Source organism: Lepidochelys kempii, chromosome 7 (assembly GCF_965140285.1).
Source record: "Lepidochelys kempii isolate rLepKem1 chromosome 7, rLepKem1.hap1, whole genome shotgun sequence".
Taxonomy (NCBI): domain Eukaryota; kingdom Metazoa; phylum Chordata; order Testudines; family Cheloniidae; genus Lepidochelys; species Lepidochelys kempii.
The window spans coordinates 103,403,637-103,425,451 of NC_136386.1; the positions used below are offsets into that span (position 1 = coordinate 103,403,637).

The 21,815-nt window shown below is 40.2% G+C and overlaps 1 protein-coding gene across 1 annotated transcript in view; it reads left to right on the forward strand.

Moving 5' to 3' along the window:
* ADAM12 (ADAM metallopeptidase domain 12) overlaps positions 1-20,466 on the forward strand; it is a 353,284-nt gene extending 332,818 nt beyond the window's left edge. Inside the window, exons 20-24 of the mRNA XM_073354062.1 lie at positions 4,036-4,171; positions 4,812-4,920; positions 5,406-5,588; positions 16,604-16,734; positions 19,693-20,466. Of these exons, the coding sequence (XP_073210163.1) occupies positions 4,036-4,171; positions 4,812-4,920; positions 5,406-5,588; positions 16,604-16,734; positions 19,693-19,750 (617 nt within the window). The 3' untranslated portion in view covers positions 19,751-20,466. The remainder of the gene's footprint in view (positions 1-4,035; positions 4,172-4,811; positions 4,921-5,405; positions 5,589-16,603; positions 16,735-19,692) is intronic.
* The last annotated feature ends 1,349 nt before the right edge of the window (positions 20,467-21,815 follow it).

Here is a 21,815-nt window from a genome sequence, read left to right on the forward strand (position 1 = left end):
GGGAATCATCATTGATCGGGTGTGTTTCTAGTGGGTTTTGGGGATTGTTTCTTGGTTTGACGCTATCTAACATTTTTATCAATGACCTCGAAGAAAACTTAATATTCACTTATGACACACAGACTGTGGGAGTGGTAAGTAATGAAGGTGACAGGTCATGGATACAGAACAAACTGGATTACTTGCAAACCATGTGTATTTTAATATGGTCAAATGTAAACAAAGAATGCAGGCAAAACTTACAGAATGCGGGACTCTGACCTGGAAATAGACTTGGAGGTTATGGTAGATAATCCGCTCTACATGAGCTCCTCGTGTGATACTTTGACCAAAAGGGCTAATGTAATCCTTGGATGCATAAACAAAAAATCTTGAGTAGTATTAAGGATATTACCTCAGTATATGGCATTGGTGTAACTGCTGTTGGAATACTGTGTCCAGTTCTGGGGTTTACAATTCAAGAAGGATGTTGATGATAAATTGGAGAGGGTTAAGAACAGATCCACAAGAATGATTAGTGGATTGGAAAACATGTCTTACAGTGATGGACTCAAGGAGCTCAATCTATTTAACAAACAGAAGGATAACAGATGACTTGGTCACAGTTTGTAAGTGCCTATGTGAGGAACAAAAAATTGACAATGTGCTTTTCAATCTAGCAGACCAAGGATATAACAAGATCTAAAGGCTGGAAGTTTAAACTAGACAAATTCAGACTACAGATAAAGTGCAGATTTTTGACAGTGAGGATAATTAACCCCTGGAACAATTTAGCAAGGATCGTGGTGGATTCTCTATCACTAGCAATTTTTTAAAACAAGATTGGATGTTTTTCTGAAAGATATTCTCTAATTCAAAAAGAAAATAATTCAAGGAAGTTCTTTGGCCTGTGTTATATAGGAAGGCAGACTAGATGGTTACAGTGGTCCTTCTAGCTTTATACTCTATGAATTATGAGACTGATTTTCAATGATATATTTGTACAGTTTGTGCATGCAAAGCCACACCCACAATTGTGTGCCTAATGTAAGTCTGAAATTACTGTCATTACAAGTGCAAATCGGGAATTTGTGCACTCATGTGACCAGACATTCATGCATGCTATTAACTGATTTGCATGCATGCACTTTTAAAAATCGGAACCTCAGAATATGACAAATCCAGAAAAATAAGTAACTGTCATATGGTGGCTTTTATAGTGGGGGAAACTTCTGAATATGTCACAAACATAAATCCATTTAACTTTCACATATTTTGAAAATTTGATGCTAATGGAAGATATATATATTTCCTGTACCCTGTGCCTTCAATTTCCCTATGAGCAATCCCTGAAATACTGGCCGTCGCATCCTATTTCTCCTCTAGCCAGACACAGATTTTTTCGATATGTGTTGATAATCCTTAGATACATGTTACATTTCAGAGTACCATAACGTTAGTGATTTCAATGGAGTTCTAATTTATATCAGTGACAGGAGAATTAGGCCCATAGTCTACTCACATTTGCATATGTGGCCTATGATTTCCTGGGAAGTAATCTGAGCTCTTTTCATGAATAATGCTATTCAAAAATAAATTGGATTGTATTCTCTACATACTGGATCCTGCAGTGAATTGTAATGCTGAACTAGTGACCTCACAATCATTTCCATGGCAACAACATGATTTCACTGCAGGACATAGCAGAAGGAAGGTTCTGAGGGAGAAAGATTTTATTTAAACACCAAACTTCCGACAAAACAGTAAAGAAACTGAGCTCAAGAAGTGAGCAAGTACAGTTATTAATGTGTAAATATTCTCATTTTTCCAGGTGTGCTCTAACATAAGTCCTTCTTAAACTTACCTTGCTATGGCTAAGTAGTTCAGGGAACTACAAAATCTGACTGTACATATCATGTAGAATGTGCTGCAATACACAGAAGGCAAATATAGGGTGTCTTCAATAATTCAATTCTCTACTTTGAAAGGATGCCCTTTAATGTTACTTTTAAAATTAGTTTTCTGCAGTTTTATATATCATGATACTTTTGCCATCTATTTTCAATGCCCATGCTATACTCAGTAGTACTAGGAATAAACAAATATAGAAATTGCTAGGGGAGCTAATTTTTCTTCCCTGACACTTGTGATTTAAATATGAGCAGTTGATACAAGGTTCGGATTATGACCTGAATAGTTTGCACATCTGTAAATCAAACGGTAGAAGGATTAACTCAATAAAAAAAGAAACAAACAGTCATTTACCTTAGTTAAATGAGACACACGGCCTGATTTGTCTTTAGTAACTGATTTCACCCAGCTAACTTTTACTACATCCGTGTACTCAGCACACTATATCTTTATTAAATAGCAGCACTAAATATTTAACAGAATCATTATGTAAAGATAAATTAAATGTAATTGCCTATACTCAGTTTACTCATTTTTATTTAGCTTTTAGGACTGGAAAGAGATTTATTACTGTTACTCTGAGCTAAAGGGCTCTGTGTCACTGTCAGTCAATGCAATCAATACTGTCAATTGCATTGGCCAATGTCTAGTTGAGGTTGGGGTACGTTAAAAATCTAGCTGGCTGAAATTCAGTCAGGATAAGACTGAGATAATGCTGGTAGGTTGCCATTATAAGCATTATAACTGTACCTTTTACTGAGGGTGAGAAATTCCATACATTGTTAAAGTTTGCAGTTCTAGAGTATTATTGCATCTCCAGCTGCTGGTAGATGATCATATAGCAGACCTATCTACCAGAGTTTTTTCCCATCTCTTCCCGACCACAAGACTGTGACTGATTTTGGGGGTTTTTTTAGTTGCAAACCTTGCAGGCATGATTGATTCATGTCTTTGTTACCTTTAGATTAGACTATTGCAATGTACTCTGTGCAAAACTGCACTTTAAATCATTCTGGAAACCTAAGGCAGTGTAGAAGGCAGCAGCCTGCACATTAAATGGTGTGTCTCATCACAAGCACATGATACCAGATTCTTACATTGCTTACTCCTTGATTTCCAAATTGAGATGTTGGCTTTGACGTATAAAGCTCTAAGGGCTTGAGACCTTCCCACCCCCCCTGTCATAATGCCACAGCTGCAGTTAGCAGAGAACCTTGAGCTGGAGCTCCCCATTAGTATAAAAGAGAGAGAGAGAGTGCGCGCTCCTGGCAGGGTTTTCTCCAGATTGGGTTGGATGGAATCTTTGATTAGATCATGTTCTGGTTTTGGAAGAGCAGAAGCTGCCAGCATTATTCATTATTGCATATTACTGTATTTAGAGCAAAGGCCGCCCATTATTCCAATCCATCTGTTGTTACTGAGCTCAAGGAGCATAACCATTGTCACAGCAGTTGCCAACCTGTAATGTAAAGGGCTGACATTTGGACTGTAAAATCCAGAGTAATGCAATCCAAATAACACTGTGAAGTGGGCCACTGGAATACAGTGAATCTGGTAAAGAAATTGCCATTCTGTAGTGTCTTAAATAAATACAACCACGAGTAGTCTTATTACTTCATTTGACCCTTAAATGGTAAGAATTATGTTTTTCCACCATAAGACAACTGATTTTTACACTTTCACTAATATCCATTTGAAGGGGAGAAACCTTTAGTAAATTGAGACACAACCATTTTGCTATCAGCTGTTGAGTTTTGAGTCATAATCTCAAATTGAAGCTAACAGAATATCAACGTTTTTAGTATCTGTATCACTGAGAGTGATATTTAATTGCCTCTTCCATCTTTTATTGCACCCTCTTTATTTTTTTTCCAGTTTTCTGCTTTGGATATTTATACAGTTGAGGAATGGACTGAGTCTATCAGCGTGTATTTAACCATTTTGGTTTTGGAGTTGACAGAAACAAATGATGTGAGAATTAAGTTCAAGCATAATCATAGCAGAAATAGTAATAAATTATTTACTAATTTCATTTTGTATGTTGCTAGAAAGTAGGCCTAGCCAGCAATATCCCGCTCTTGATATCACACAAATTTCATCATAACTGACCCCTACCAGAAGTAAAAAAAATGTGTTTTATTTCAGATAATAGAAGTTTAACCATAGGAATACTCGTAACCATTCTGTGCCTTATTGTTGCTGGTTTAATCATGTATCTCAAAAGGAAGACTTTGATTAGACTGCTATTTACAAATAAAAAGACAACAATAGAGAAACTAAGGTATGATGATTTTCCTTAACTACTCACTCATTTTTATAAACTTCAGTAGAAATTGACTGTACTCATTCCATTTCTCAATACTTGTGATGTGTATATGAGACATTGAGTCAAGTTTACTAAAAGTTCATTCATTCATTAATTGAGTTTTTCAGAAATGTTCTTTCTTCACTTCAACTTCATTGACGTCAGTAAATAAAATGGGGTTTGACCATATGCCTTTTTATTATGCTTTCCATGATCAGCAATTAAAAAGTAAAGGAAACTTTGCCTTGATTTTTGGATTGCTTGAAATATTTTCATTATCTGGTTTGGCCTTTTATCTAAACTCAGTCAAGTGAGCTAAAACTTCCGTATCTGAGGTCATTACTACTTAAATGTTAGACTCATTAGAACAGTCTCTTGGGAGCTATAAAGCTGCATTTCCACAGATTGCAAGAGCTAATTTAACAGACTAGTGGCTTCAAAAAAATCTATATTTTTATTCTTGCAAGATTTTTAGAAAATTTTTACATTTCCTTGTTTTCCATAGAGAGAAAAAATAAGAAAGCCCTTTCAAAGTGTTATTCTGAGAAAGATACTGTGAAAAAAGTAAAGTTGTAAGAACAAAGTTGCATTCAATAAGTGTATACTTGTATTGCAGGTCTGTGAGTCCAGCAAGGCCTTCCAGTTCATTTGAGCCTAACCATGTTCATACCACAACTCTCAGTAAAAATCTAGTCATAAAGCCACAAAATTTAAACATACATCAGGTGGGTTATTAAACAGTCAAAATATCATTACTAGAATTTTATATACATTTCCTGTATGTTTGAAGTAATTATGACACTTAATGATAATAAGCATTAAAATTATATAAAACTATGAACAAGTTAAACAAGAGCAGAAAAGGTGGGCCCAAAATGCACTTTGGCTTCCAAGTTCCAAACAGATGGAGACTTCAAACGTTGAAAGGAAATATAATTAGTCTCTGGGATACAGCCAGCCATCTCAGACAGAAGCGCTACCTTCTGAACAGCCAAGGACTAGTATTTGAATAGGCTTCTGGAAGTTGTTAATTGTTTGTTCTCTGGCTACAGAAAAGGAGTTTAGGGGTACGGTAAAGCAGGGAGGGAAAGAAGGGGAAAGCAAGTGCAGAACAAGGAAGATTACAGTGTTTCAAACAATATTGTTTGTATCCATAATATTCATTGGGAATTTTTAAAATTACAAATGTTATTATTTTATGGCTCTATAGAGAGATGGTACGAGAAGATTGCTACCATATCAGACTACTGATATCAGTAACCCTGTAAAGACATCTGATGTGCTGAGGTTAAAAACACCCCAGCGAGTCCTACCACCCCTTCATCAGCTATCCTGTCATCAGACTGTACCTGCACGACCACTGCCAGCTAACCCAGCTCTTAGGCTTGCTCAGGTAAAGCTACATTTTCTTTTTTTCTGGTATTTACAGATAGTGATGTCAGGCTACAGACTGCAGTATGAATAACGGCATATAATCAATCAGAATAAAATGTTTTATCACTTTTCATATATGGCTTCTCCCACAGCATTTCCTGTGTCATTGATTGTGTAGTGAGTGGATAGCCAGACAGCAGTCATTATGGCTTCACTCCTGAGCTTGTGTAAAGTGGTGTAGCTCCAATTAAGTAAATGGAGCTGTTCTGATTATTCTGAATGAGGATTTGGCCTTAACTATTCCTTGTACTTCAGCCAATTAAAAGACCAACTTAGAACATGGTTGCAATATATAGTACAGGTGGGAACTTTACCATGGAACCTTTCTGTAACTGGTATTTTCCAGTTTAGCATACTTGTCAACACTAAAATTTGCAGTGGAGTTTTCCTCTGTGTTGTAACTGGTTTCCCTTTCTTGGTTATATGTGTTGATGAAAGGGACTTTAAACAAGGGAATGTTGGCCAAGTGACCATCATTATTGCTGCTCCTTCCTATAAGTAAAGATCCTTTTTATCATTAATCATGTGAGAGGAGATCATCTTGTGGCTGAAGTGCAAGACTGAGAATCAAAGGTACCTCTTCTCTGCAGAGTTAATTTGCATGACCACCATCCAGGTTAGCCTAGCCTGGGTGTGTGCAGCCGCACTGCAAATCTCCAGATGAATTACTGTGTGCTCCCTGGCGCTGTACTCACCTATATATAGTGTGACAACTTCTCAGGACATATCCTTTGATAGTTCTTTGTACTGAGGTTAACTGAACCACTCTGATTCTTTCCTGGTGAATTCTGGAAGAATTTTTCTGTCCTTCTGCACTGATACACAAGGAATTGTGGGAAGGCACTGGAAAAGTGTCAGCACTCAAGTGATTTAGCCTTTGTCCTAACTGCAAAGTGGGCAGGTTACTAGCCCGAGTGAAAGCTTCACTTGAGTTTTAGCCTGCAGCCCCAGATAAGCCAGTTAGCTCAGGCTGAAGCACCACAAAACTTAAATGATACAAAGTTTTGTATGTGAACAGAAAGGGAACAAGGGCAACACCTGAGTAAGATCCTGATTTAACTCTGCAATGAAGACATACCACAAGAGATGGCGACAGTGGTCACAGCCCTCTGCTTGCTTCTGACCCCACTGAGCATGTGTGTCAACATGGAGAAATCCGTGCTCCTCCCAATGCAGACAATCCACTTCCTTGGAGTGCGCCTAGACTTCCTTCCGACATACTGCTTTGCCACCTTCCTGGCCCTCATGAAGATCTTGCGCTGCAACCAATGCACAATGGTGGGCGGTTGTCTCTGCCTCCTCAACCACATGGTGGCCTACACCTATGTGACGTCGCACACGTGTCTCCATATATGCTGCCTACAACTGTGGCTCATCTCTGTCTACAGGCTCCATTAAGACCACCTGGAGTCAGCCTTGACCATTCCCATTGTGATGGGTTGGATCACAGAAACCCCCTTGGGACTGCCACCTGATATGCTGAGACTACCTCTGAGCCAGTTTTACCTGGCAGCTTGGGACTGCAGAACCCTGACTGATTGTGCCAGACACACTAGCCTGCTAAAACACAGACCCAGGTCTGAACCACATCCCCCAAAAGCTGCAGGCTTAACTGAAAACAGCTTAAGAAGTGCTCCTGTCTCCAGCACTCAGATACCCAACTCCCAATGGGGTCCAAACCCCAAATAAATCCATTTTACCCTGTATAAAGTTTATACAGGGTAAAGTCATAAATTGTTTGCCCTCAAAAACACTGATAGAAAGGTATGCACAGCTGTTTGCCTCCCCCCCCCCCCCGGTATTAATACATACTGTGGGTTAATTAATAAGTAAAAAAGTGATTTTATTAAATACAAAAAGTAGGATTTAAGTGGTTCCAAGTAATAACAGACAGAACAAAGTGAATTACCAAGCAAAATAAAATAAAACATGTAAGTCTAAGCCTACTACAGTAAGAAAGTGATTATAGATGAGATCTCACCCTCAGAGATGTTCCAGTAAGCTTCTTTTACAGACTAGTCTCCTTCTAGTCTGGGTCCAGCTATCACTCACACCCCTGTGGTTACTGTCCTTTGTTCCAGTTTCTTTCAGGTATCCTTTGTGGGTGGAGAGGCCTCTTGAGCCAGCTGAAGACAAAATGGAGGGGTGTCCCAGGACTTTATATAGTTTCACTCTTGTGGGTGGAAAACCCTCTCTCCCCCTGTGTAGAATCCCAGCTACAAGATGGAGTCTTGGAGTCACATGGGCAGGGACATTCCCAGGAAAGCTCAGATGTGGATTGGTGTCTATCAAGGTCCCTTGTTCACCAAGTACTTCCATTTACTTGAATAAACCCTTCACACTATGTTGATCAAATCTGCCTTAGGTGCCTTCTACAGCAAACATTTTAAATACAAGCATAGAGCCAACACTCATAACTTCAGATATAAAAATGATACATGCATACTAATAGGATGAATACATGCAGTAGAACATAACCTTTGCAAAGATATGTTACATGGCATATCTAGCGTAAAACATATTCCAGTTATGTCATATTTACATTCATAAGCATATTTCTATAAAGCATTATGGGGTGCAACATCACAACTATCTGGGTCTGTGCATCACTCACTTGGTGGACCGATCCTACCCAGGTGCTTGGAGGCACTCCTTTTGCCACCCTCACCCTGGATGCCGCCTTCGCAGGGTGGGGCACATATTTGGGGGGGGGCTGCAATGCACAGGGGAGGTTGACTGCCAGGGAAGCGCATGTGCACATCAACACACTGGAGTTGCATGCAGTCCTCCAGGTTTGCCACGTGTTCTTGCCTCTTCTCCGCGACCGACACATTCAGATCTTCTCAGACACCACCACCACCATGGCAAACAGACAGGGTAGCACCAGATTCCTGTCACTTTGCATGGAGGCTGTCCACCTCTGGAACTGTTGTCTCTGCCACAACATTGTGTCCCATGAGGCGTGACTCCTGGGGACACAGAACTCCCAGGTGGATGCACTAAGCAGAACTTGGTACCTCAACCACAAGTGGGAGCGCCAGAACCCTATGCTCTGCACCCATGTGCTAGGTCTGGGGCACCCCCCTCTGGGATCTCTTTGCAAGTTCCCCCTCTAATTCTCCAGGGAGGGCCAGGGGTCAGGACTCCAAGGTGACACCCTCCTTCTTCCATAGCATAGCAACCTTCTGTACTCTTTTCCCCCATTCCCTCCACAGGACCTACCAAGATCTGGCCAGGGTCATCCTGATAGCCCTGTGCTGGCCCCAGCAGTTCTGATTTCCCGAGCTATTCAGCTGTGAGCCTGCCCACTGATCAACCTCCCCAACAGGCTGGACCTTCTCACACAGGACCACCATAGGGTTTGCCAACCCGGGCCTGTTCCAACTGACGGTCTGATTTTTGGATGGGGCTAATGCACAGACAGTGCCTGTTCATCACCCGTCTGCCGTATGCTTATACGCAGTAGGCAGGAATCTATGAGGGCATGCTATACCACAAAATGTAAGTTCTTCACCTCCTGGGTGCACCACCGGGACCTCCCCTCCACTGTCTCTGTATTCATCATCCTAGACTATCTCCTGGAGCTCAAGAACTCAGGCCTCACACTCAGCTCAGTCCGCATCCAGCTTGTGGCACTCAGCACCTTCCTCCCTCCCTCCCAGGGATGGCTGGTCAATATATTTACCCATCTTACTACTACCTGGTTTCTGAGAGGCCTAACAAACTGCTTCCCACCAGTCCTTACCCCTACTCCCTCCTGGTACCTCAACCTTATGTTGTCTGCCTGAGCTCACCCAGCCTCCATTCAAACCCCTGACCACATGCACCCTGGCCCATCTATTCATGAAAGTCCTCTTCCTGGTGGCCATCACCTCTGCCTGGAGGGTCAGCAAACTAGCAGCCATGGTGGCTGACCCGCTCTCTTCTCCCCCCATCCCCAATACAGTTTTCCATAAAGAGAAAGTCTCCTTACGCCTTCATCCTAAGTTCCAACCACAGGTCGTCTCCAAGTTTTCACTCAACCAATCTATCCATCTCCCAGTCTTCCATCCTAAACAGCACGCCACTCCCGTGGACAGGATACTGCACTCCGTGGACATCTGCAGGGCACTGGCCTTCTACTGGGATAGGACTCGCGCCTGTCACGCCTCCCCACACCTCTTTGTAGGCATTGTGCAGGGGTGGGCAAACTTTTTGGCCTGAGGGCCATATGAGGTTTCTGAAATTATATGGAGGGCCAGTTAGGGGAGGCTGTGCCTCCCCAAACAGCCAGGCATGGCCAGGCCCCCGGCCCCTATCCGACCCCCCCTGCGTCTCACCCCCGAAACCCCCCCCCGGGACTCCTGGCCAATCCAACCCCCCCATTCCCTGTCCCCTGACCACCACCCCCGGACCCTCCGCCCCTGACTGCCCCCCCACTGCCACATCCAATCCAGCCCCTCAATCCTGACTGCCCCATCCAACCACCCCTTCTCCCTGACTGCCCCCCGCCATCCCATCCAACCCCGCTCTCCTGCCTGACTGCCCCCCTGGGATCCCTGCCCCCATTCAACCCCCCTGTTCACTGCCCTCTGACTGCCCCGACCCCTATCCACAACCCTGCCCCTGCCCACCACCATGAATTCCCCTGTCCTCTATCCAACCCTCCCTGCTCCCTTATCCTGCTGCCTCTAGCACTGGTGGTGCTACAGCCATGCCGCCCAGAGCACCAGGACAGGCAGCCGCACCACCCAGCTGGAGCCCGCCACGCTACCGCACAGCACAGAGCACCGGGTCAGGGCATGGCTCTGCAGCTGCACTACCTGGCAAGACCTCACAGCCCCGCCACGCAGAGCATTGTGCCGGCGGGGCAGGGAGCTGAGGCTGCAGGGGAGGGAGAACAGAGTGGGAGGGGCCAGGGGCTGGACTCCTGGGCCAGGAGCTCAGGGGCCTTGCAGGAGGGTCCCGCGGTCCGGAGGTGGCCCGTGGGTCATAGTTTGCCCACCTCTGGCACAGTGGGATGGTTGAGAGGGCAAACCCTCTCAGCGTATGTCCAATTGGATCTCTAAGTGCATTACAGAATGCTATACACACTCCAAAGCAACGCCACCTGGCAGAATCATGGCACACTTCATGCAGGCACATGCGACTATCTCTGCCTCCCTGGCAGATGTCCCTTGGCATGAGATCTGCCATGCGGCAACGTGGTGCTCTGTCCACACTTTCACAGCACACTATGCCGTTGACTAGTAGGCGGCCGCAGAACCCAATATAAGACACGCTGTCCTACAGCAGGTTTTCTCCATTATGTCCTCACACCCACCTCCAAGCTGATCATTACTCCATACTCATCCACATTTGGAATACATATAGGTACCATCACCTGAAGAAGAGGAGGAGGTTACTTACCAGTAACTGGAGGTTCTTCAAGGTGTGTGGTCCCTATTTGTATTCCAGTACCTGCCCACCGTCCCCTCTGCTGCGGAGACTCTATGCTGCGGTAAGAGGGAGACTGAGGGTGTGTCACCCCACACAGCCTCTTATAACCTCACACAGCGCATGTGGCGTCATAAGGAGACCATGCGGGTCAACAGACACTGCTGGTGAAAAAGCTTCCAACTCAGGCACATGGCACGCCTGTGCACCAGTGTTTGGAATACAAATAGGGACCACATATCTCAAAGAACCTCCAGTTACTGGTCAGTAACCTCTTCTTCTAAATGTTTGTCAAGTGTAATAGTTAAAAGTCTGTGTCCAATACAAAATTTTATTTTGTACAGAAGTCTTCATGAAACAGTTTGATTATCCATAAGTTAGATCTTCAGCTGATGTAAATCAGCATAAAGTTATAGCACTTAGTGGATCCAGTCCATAATTTAGGTTAAGTTCATGTATGTTTTTCCTGGTTATTCTGTAATCAGTTGCATGCTATTGCTGTTTTGCCACACCACAATCTCATCTAAATCAACTTGTTATAGGATGTCCTTACTGTAGGACAGTGGTTCTCAAATGTTTGTATTGGTAATCCCTTTCACACAGCAAGACTCTGAGCAAGTATAATTTATTTAATTATAAATTAAAAACACATTTTAAATGCTGGAGGCAAAGTGGGGCTTGGGGGTGGGGTGGAGGCTGACAGCTCACAACCCACTGATGGGTCCCGACTGCCAGTCTGAGAACCCCTGCTGTAGGATATAGTTGGTAAGGCACCAGACCTGTACTTACTGTCTGCATGTTCTGCCACAGTCATCTCAAACTGGGTTTACAGTCAGCTCCCGGATACAGAATCCATTGAAGCACCTTCTTCAAGGCCCCTCTTTCTCACATTGCATTTTAGATTAGAAAACTCTTCCATAAGCATACCAAAAGAGCTTTGGTCAGAACATACCAAAGGAGCAAATTAGAGTTGATATGCATTGTTTATAGCTGCCTAATATATAAGAAATACACTTTTTTCCCCTCCTAAGCACAGCTGTAACAAGAGCTAGTGCCATTATTGAAAACAGCCCTTTCTCCAAATATAGATGAAAACCCGACATGCTGAACTCGACTCCAGGTTACTGATATAAAACTGGAGAAATAAATCTGTCCATAAACACTTTTAGCTGAGGCTCTGTAGTGGGGGAAACAGGGTCAGGGAAAGGGCCTTATTAGCAGAGATAACCTGAGCAGAGAAGCACCACCTTTTCAGTACTGAGGGCCATACTAGCAAGTTGCCAGGAGCTCTAGGGTTACAACTAATTTCCATGTTCATTTCCATAAATTGACATGGCTTGTGTCAATTTGTATTCCCTGTGATACGCTGAGAATATGAAACACAGCTGTAAAGATGCATCTTTTTTGTTTTCTGTTCTCTCAAACATGCATTTCGCTCCTTCTGAGGGCCACTGTTTTCGTATTGCATTTTCTCCCAGTTAGGTGATTTCTTCTTCGGCCTCTCTCTCCTATCACATCACTGTTTTCCAGTCCATTCTTTGTCACCTCATCCTCTGTAACTCCCTCCTTCAATCATCTGCCTCTACCGCCAGTCTCACCTTTTTCCTGTGCCCCTCCTTGCGCTCCTCATTTTTCTCCTCTTCTCCATTCTGTTTTCCCAACTGCCATAATTACCACCCCCTGCCCGTCCCCATTTTTCCTTTGTCCATCTACTTCATTGCACGCTGCTAATACCATGCTTGTCTCCCTGTGGAAGATATTCCAGAATGACAGAGGGTGTGAATTTCAAGTGAAATAGCTATTCCCAAATAGCTCCTAATGTGCATGTTCCTTCCAGTGCAGCTCCCTCCACTTTCAAATTTTCCCATTAAGCTCTATCTCAGGGATGGGCAAACTACAGCCCGCGGGCTGGATCCGGCCCCTCAGGACCCCCAAAAAGACACTTCAGTGGAATGGCTATTCTTGAATAATTTCCCCATGGAGGCAAGTCCAAATGCTAATGATCTGTAACCAAGGTGCTGACGCTTCCTTGTTCTGTGCCTCTCAGCTACACAGTAAGCAGTTCCATTTCCTACTAATGGGCTTGGGGAAAGGAAGGTGCTACTAGCAGAGAGCCATGGGAGAGAAGCTATGAAATAGTAGCTATCTACCATTTAGGATAGGTAAAATGGAGAAAGTAACATTCCTGCACTTTGTTGATCTTGTCTGTAAGATCTTCAGACCAGGGCCTATTTTTTTTTTTTAGCGTGCCTACTCCATTCAGGTCCCCATCTTCATCGTGGGCATCTAGATAGTGCCATAATACAAATAAATAAGAGTAAAAGAATTTTCATTAAGGCCTGATCCTGCAAACACAAGTGAATAAGTAACTTTACTTGTTACTTTACTTTGAGTTAGAATGCTCATCTGAGTAAAGCTACTCACATGCCTAAGTAAATACTTGCAGAAGCAGGTCACTTTCATATTATTGTAGGCAGTCAATGGAACAAAGGTTTTATGATGCAAGAAGACTTATTTCCTTCTAATTTCTTGCCATCGCTGTAATACTGATTTTTATTTATTTGGTCATTAACTCTTTGGCAAAGAAAGACCAACTGCAACCAAATATGATATAATAAAATTGCACAGAATCTCTCATGTGCCAACCATATTGAAAGGTGGTTTAAAAAAAACACCAAAACACCACCATCATTACGTTAGGGAACATAAAATATTTCAGTAAGAAGCAATTCTACATAGATGCATACATGCAAGTTTTATTCCTCAAGAAATCTAGCACATCTGGTTTCTTGGAATAGAAAGGCTGCTTCTCTCTTGCAGATTTCAGGTTGTCCATTTTATATCCACTGAAAATTACCAAATTTTGAACAATTTCATTTGCTAGTATCTATAATTGACTTCATAAGCATCATCATTATATTCCCATCACATAGAAAGATATTTACAAGAAATTGCTGTTTTTTCTCCACCATGGCTGATTACTTCATTACTATTTGCAATATCCCTCATATTTTCCTTGTATGAAGTCTATTCTATACACACAAAACAGCACTGATAAGAAAAATGTTTATTCCTTTATTTTAAAGGAGGAAGTTGATAAGAGCTCAAAATTCTTTTGGATGATGGGCAAGATTGACTTTTATGGAGTCAGAGATTGGCTACTATGATAAGTTAAAATAAACAGAAAAAGAATTTTATTTCATGTTGCCATTCCCCACTTACACACAGCATTAGTACAAGTTATGCAGTGACTGCAAGCAAGGAGAGGAGGGACACAAAACTCTAGTTTTAAAAATTGAAACTGTTCTAAACTTGAGCTGACTGAATCCAAAGTTTACCTAAAGTCCAGCTTTTTACTTCTTTGTGATCAGCAGATTTAGTAGTGGTCATTCCCCATTTCCCTTTGAAAGTGTAATGCTTATGTTGAAAATGAGATGCTTAAACAGATACCTCTTTCTGAAAGAGTAATTAATGTACTTAGTTGTTCTTTGTCAAATCGCTCATTGTTTTCCTACTTATAGTACCCCTTTAAGCTGCTCTTTTTCTTTTTCATCAACTGCACCTTTATTCCGCCCTAATTTTTAGTAGTGGGGAGTTAGATGATGTAACTTTCAGATTCTTTAAATAAAGAATTTGGGGGATTTTGAAGAGGAAGGATGGCCTTTTGGTTAAGAAGAGCCGAGTCCATTTTCTGACTCAAAAATGTCCTGTGACACCTTGAACAACTCATTTAATCTATCTGTAAATTGGGGAGATGCACACATAAATTCATTATTTGGCAGATGCTCAGATGCTCACTAATGAGGTCGATAGTCACATAGCTATTTTTAACACGCGTTAATTTTTCTAGATTAAACAAACATTTAGTGAATTAGTTTGTACAGTTGAAGCCTAGATTGCACAGATCCATTAAGTTTCCATTAACTAAAAATCATTGTTGGAAGTTTCAGATTCTGGAATAACTCTTGAAATTTGGTGTTCAGAAACCTTTTTTTGCTGAGCTGCACACATGCCAAATTGCAAACAATATTAAATGGTGGTAGTTTTTTGGATCACAAACTGATCAACAAAACATCCTTCTCTCTAAGACCAGTGAAACAATGTTACCATGTTTGCAGCAGTTTGAGGACCACACAGTAATGACATTAATTCATGCCTTGCAGCAAGATTAATATTGTTCTCCACTAATGAACTACTTAATTCCTCAGTTCTTTTGGCTGAAATAAATTGCAGCTGCATTTATAACAATTCCATGAATGCTCACCAGTCAAACTGGAATCAGACAGGTTGATTCTAGGGTCATCCAAAATTTGCATTTTGAAGTCATTTCCACTCTTGTCATCTCCTGCAGGAAACCTTGTATGTGTTTACTAATTGTAAATTAACCAGGCCAAAAACACTGCCCGAGGAAACAATGGATGATGGAAACTCATTCTGGAGACCTGGATGTGCTATTGGAATGCAGCTGCATCTAGATTTGCAGAGGGAGAGGGTTGTAAGAAAATAAAAGTTGAGCTTGCGCTTTTTTTTTTGCTCCTTGTAATGTATAAAGATGACCTGAAAGGGTTTCTTTAGATAACTAAAAATTGTTTGCTTTTTTAAATATTTTAAAAATGGTAGAAATTCAGACCCTGAAAGACACTAACTAGTGAAATTATGACATCACATGAGTTAAACAAATTAAAATTGAGCAACTGAAAAAGGAGGGGATGTTTACTCTAGTTGTTTAAAACTGTTTGTTTTGTTTAGTTTTACATTAACACCTGCTAACTTTCAATGATTAATTAAAATTTTGGACAAAAGATGTCTTTTTAACACCACTGCTTCTTCAATAAAGGAGTGAAGTCACAATACACATGCAATGAGACCCATCAGAGGTTCTCCCACAAAGGTAGTGAAGATCAGATTTGTTATTCACAATATTTCTAAAATAAAAACAAAGAGAAGGAAAGAGACTAAAAAGAAATCCTTTGCAGCCCTCTTTATATATCATAAGACAATAAAAAATAGTAGAAGTTCATTTATTTAAAAAAAACCATACTTTACAGATCAACCTTATAAACATATGTGGACACAATGGACTAAATTCATCCTTGATCTAATTGCATTCTTGTTACCCACCCTCCTTTGATTTGCTACTTTCTTTTGTATGGCCTGAGCATAATTGAGGGCAGAATATGTCCCACAGTCCAAAACATGAATTATGGAATTACCACATTTGCAGTAGGAAAGTTAAGAGTGAGTTTTATCTAAAAAGGTCGTTTGGTCTAAGTACACCATAGTTCTGAAAATATGCAATATAAAAGATTTGAAAAACTTACATCAATTACATCTGAAGTGTAAAAATTACATTCTGTAATTTGGACATTGTGTGATATGCTGTAGGCTTAAAATGCACCTCTCCGATGAGCATTTAAAAAAATAAAACGACAACAAACCTTAGTGTTCCATGTGTTCTATCTACTGCATATAAAATAGTCTAAAGCAACTCCATTTAAAATTTATGTTTATTTTTTCATTTTGTTTACAAAGATTACATGGTCTGATATCTTTTTATAGGAAACTCTCAAACCAAACCCTCCTCAAAAGCCTTTGCCAGCAAATCCTCTGAACAAAACCGCTCGGCTTAACAATGCCTCCAGCCCAATACTTGGACATCAGAAACTTGTGCCTCACATTACTCCTGTAAGGTTAGTTTTGCTAATCAAAATGTTTTTATAACCTGTAGCAAATTCTTTACTGGAACTTGTAGACTCTCCCTTACTTGGAGCTGACTTACCATATTTTTGGAAAAACCACCATCCTCTCCATTTAAATGATCTGTCATCATATAAGGTTCCCTGCACCTCCTTTACCTAGATAAATATATTAGCATTGTGTTTGTATCTTACTCGGTAGTAAACAAGTATATCACAGAGGAGATCAAAAATGAAGACATCTATTATATAGCAGTGAGATATTATACCATAGTAAGTTATATTCTAACTGCACATAAAATACCATTGTATAGCACCTTTATTTATTACCAAGATACATAGCAATCATTTTCTCTCTGTTTACCAAATATGTGAAAGATAGGGCCAGATTCTCAGCTACTATAAATAAATGTAGCTCATTTTTTTTTTCAATGGAGGTATGCCATTTTATCCCAGCTCAGGATCTGTCTTTAAACATCTAATTCAATTTATTTTTTAAACTCTTATGTAATGGTAATTTCATATTGTACATTACTCAGACTCTAAGGTCAGAAGGGACCATTATGATCATCTAGTCTGACCTCCTGCACAATGCAGGCCACAGAATCTCACCCACCCACTCCTGCAATAAACCTCTCACCTATGTCTGAGCTATTGAAGTCCTCAAATCATGGTTTAAAGACTTCAAGGTACAGAGAATCCTCCAGCAATTGACCCGGGCCCCATGCTACAGAGGAAGGTGAAAAACCCCCAGGGCCTCTTCCAATCTGCCCTGGAGAAAAATGCCTTCCCGACCCCAAATATGGCGATCAGCTGAACCCTGAGCATATGGGCAAGATTCACCAGCCAGATACCCAGGAAAGAATTCTCTGTAGTAACTCAGATCGCACCCCATCTAACATCCCATCGCAGGACATTAAATATTCATGGTAAATAGGCCCAAAGATCAATTAATTGCCAAAATCATGTTATCCTATCATACCATCTCCTCCATAAACTTATCGAGTTTAATCTTGAAGCCATATAGGTCTTTTGCCCCCACTGCTTCCTATTGTGATCATCTAGTCTGACCGCCTGCAAGGAATGATGAAGAAAGACTGTGGCAAGGAGCACAAGAAAAAGATAGAGAGCCTTACTCTACAGCCCTCAAAGGCAAAACTCATGCAAGAGCTATTTGATCTTATATAATGTATGAAAGACCACATGCAATAACTTTGCACATTGAGATGATATTCTTCTGGATCAACAATGCTTTATTGGCAGGCACCTCCTATAAGGAAGCATGCCATTATTTTATAGTTTCAGCATTACCAGAAAGTAATGTAGTTGGCAGTGGTTCAGAAATTTAGTGTCACAAAGGATGCGAGGATTTCATTACATTACTTGGGAAGAATTCCTGGTGAATAAAACAGAATAAAACTAAAAACATACAAGCAAATAAGTTCAAACAGGCATAGCAAAGATTTGCAGTAAAATCATCCATACTGTAGATACAGAAAACTGTTTTGAAGCTTCAGTGCTTTGCTTTGTGGTTTCTGTGTCAACACACGATTTAAGCTGTGCCCATTAAAAAAAAGCAAATACAGTTTTTCTTTCAAAATCAGGGCATTGCAGTTACTTTTCATTAGGAAAACTGTGTGGCAAGATAAGTGTTTGTTTTTACACACCCCTGCCTCCCGCCAAAAAAGTGAACAAACAAGCAGATAGTGATGTTGCAGCACAAACTGAGATTGTGAAAATTTTTCAGTAGCACAAGAGAGATGTCTCTTACAGCAGCTGCTTCGAAAGAATCCAGTAGCTAGCCTTTTTAGACAGCACAGTACTGCTGCAGACAACTAGAACTGGGGATGATAGCATTGCCACCCTTTTGAAAGATGATAGCAATTTAACAGAGACTCATATTTGATAGAAAGGTGGGGGTTTTTTTAACTAGTGTAGCCCTGTATATTGGAAATGTACACTGAGAATCTTCATTATATTCCTCCCTGAGCCATCTGAACCCCATACCTCCTCCACACACAAACATTTAATCCTTTTAGGTGGTATTTTAAAGGGTACCTCTTAGACCTTATCTTCACTAGGAAGTTTTATCACCCTTTATCTAGAAATTCTCACCCATGTTAACACCAGTTCATCTCCACCAATGGTAGCACCAGTGGGGGATCTAGTATAAATAAGGCTCCATTAACTTCCAAATTTCCATTTTATTATTGTATCATCTAACCCTAAAGTTTAAATCTTCTACGCTTTAAAAAAAAAAAGTCTCAAAGAAATAAAAATAATGGCGTTGGAAGTACATAGCAGTTCTACCCTGAGGCACCTAGTGTGATGCTCAGCTCAGAAAACTGAAAAATAAAACCAAAATAACATTTTACTTTCCTAATAATTCTGTATGTTATGCATAGCTCTTAACTTACCAGTATTACTCTTCCACGTGGAAGATCCATGGGAGGGAGAGAGGAGTTCTTCTAAGACCCTGTATTGCGTCCCGGTAAGATGCTCCTAAGAAGCAGTAACAGTACTTCAAAGTGGCATCTTTGAACTGGTAGCTACAGTACAGGACTAAGAAGCATTTTTTAAAAGTGTCCTAAATTAAGTGACCCCATAGGGAGATAAGGAAGGTTAGAACACACACGTAAAACTTAAACCTAGTTCTGCCACTGGTCAGAGGAAAATGTTTTAACAGCTGAAGGGACTTGTATGAGGGTCACACAAGGAATCTGCTTCTGTCATGAGAGCAAATCTGATGGTGGCTTCAAAAGAAGTTGGACGTCCTATCTTTTTCCAACATAAAAGTTCTGTGCTTCTTCTCCACAAAATGAAGATAAAATTGGTAAACCCCTTTATTGCTGAATGAATTAAGCTATACATCCTAATGCCAAAATTAAAAAACAGAAGAAGTTTAACAATTTTACATTTTCATTTATATATTTCTCATCTTTTTTTAAACAGACCTGCACCTAAACATCCACAAGTGCCCAGATCCAGCAACACTGCCTATGTGAAATGACAAGAAAATCTGACACCTTTCTGAAAAAAGTGAAGACAGAAGTTTGCACTATCTTTAAACTCCAACTAGAGTGGGTTTAAAAATATAACAATACTTAGAATTTTTAATGTTTAAAACACCATTATTTTTAAGAACTCTGAGCTACTGCTTTTGGTGCTGTGCTGTGCTATGGTGCTCGTGTACTTGCTCAGGTACTTGTAAATTATTAATTTATGATTAATATTTATTACAGTGCAGTGCACTGTAGTAGATATTTTTTTTACCATAGCTGAGTTTTCCTAGGAAGGAAGCCTTTTTTATAATATTTTAGTGAACTTGAAACATTCTGCTTTGTGTCTTATGTAGAGTGTTTAGGTTTGATCTATTCTTTATAGAGTATTGATACTCATGGATAAATCAATGAATAAACAACTCTAGTGATTTCAATGGTTTATAACAAACCTTTGAACGATTACATCAGGGTGAGCCATGTTTTCTGGAATCCAGTGAAATGCCCGATATCTGCACACAAATGTATACCATATCTGTTTAACCAAAATAACTGTTACTAGTTGTACTGTAATTTCAAGAGGCCTGGTATCACTGTTGGAAATTGTCAGGAAATCTGTACTTAAAGGGAGCATATTGGTTTTGGACAAATACTATATATCATAAAATTGTATTTTTAGCTCACGGTTTTATCAAACACAACACAATCATTCCATATCAATGCAGATTCAGGCCTTCCAATATAATTACATTTTTTGATGCTTTGGTAATTAGATACATTCAATATCATATAAGATAGTGACATCTTACTATGCAATACAGCTATACAGTCAAATACATTGAAAACACTAAGATGCTATATTTACAAATAATTGTTTTAAAAATAGATTATATGCATTTCTGCTGCCTCACTTCTGCTTATCAACTGTATTTTTCATATTTACTACTGTTTTGTATCTAACTTCTAAAATGTTATTGTCTTCTCTGATGGATTTTTTCCCCCTTTTTAATCTCCAAAATACTCATACTCCTGTGAACGAAGTGTTAAAAAGACATACTTTAGTATAAAGACATGATGTATCTGAAAACATGGACAGGATCTTCATATCTCTTGAGTACCATTCAGTGTAAAAAGAAAAGCTACTTTTGCCCTTCATCTGTATATCTAATCTTCATCAAAAAGCAGAGATCGGAAATCAATAGCTTTCTGATTTTATTTCTTAATTCACACGGCTGAAATTGTTAGAGGAATATTTTAACTCCCGCTTTAGTTCCCTCAAATCACCATGTGGTGGATCATCTCTTTTACAGTGATAAACAATCAAGCTACTACTGACCATTGCTCCACATGTGGGTTAAATTATATTAGGAAAATGGCCATTTTGCGGCAAAGGCTCAGTGACAGCTCCTCCCTACCTTTTCCACCACCCTGACCTAGCCCAACTAATGTTGTAAACACTTCCACTGTGAGCGTAGATGCAACAAATTCATTTTCAACACTGCTACAGGAAACTTGAGTGTGTGCGGTCCCTTCCACACTCTTTCTGTAACACTGCTAAAAATAGTTTGTTTCAGCTACACTATCAACAAACTTTTCTTTTCAATACAAGTTGAAAAAGACTAAGTGGGAGCCATTACTAACATTATTGTTAAAAATGGGTTAGTTTCCTGTTCATAGTTTTGGAGTCTTCAAGCAGAAAGAAATGTACAGAGGCCTTTGGTTCTCATTTCAGTGAGTGTAACTCTAACTTTTTTAGTCTCCACTGTATCAAGACAACAATATAGCAGCCAGATTTATGGATGTACTAGCTAGCTAAATCCACATTACTAACAAAACAAATAAACCAAAACAGAATCCTCCTTGAAGACATTTCAGTTCCTAAAACATGCATGTTTAATAAAATTACCAGTGCTTTAATTTATAAGACATTCTGAATAATGCGAACAAAATATTTATGATAAACATGGAGACATGGTGGCACTCTACTTTTTTTTTTTTATATTGGATTTGGCAAACACCAAAACCAGGTGCTGTTGTGGCTATTTAAACAACCTTTTTATGAATTTTGGATGGGAA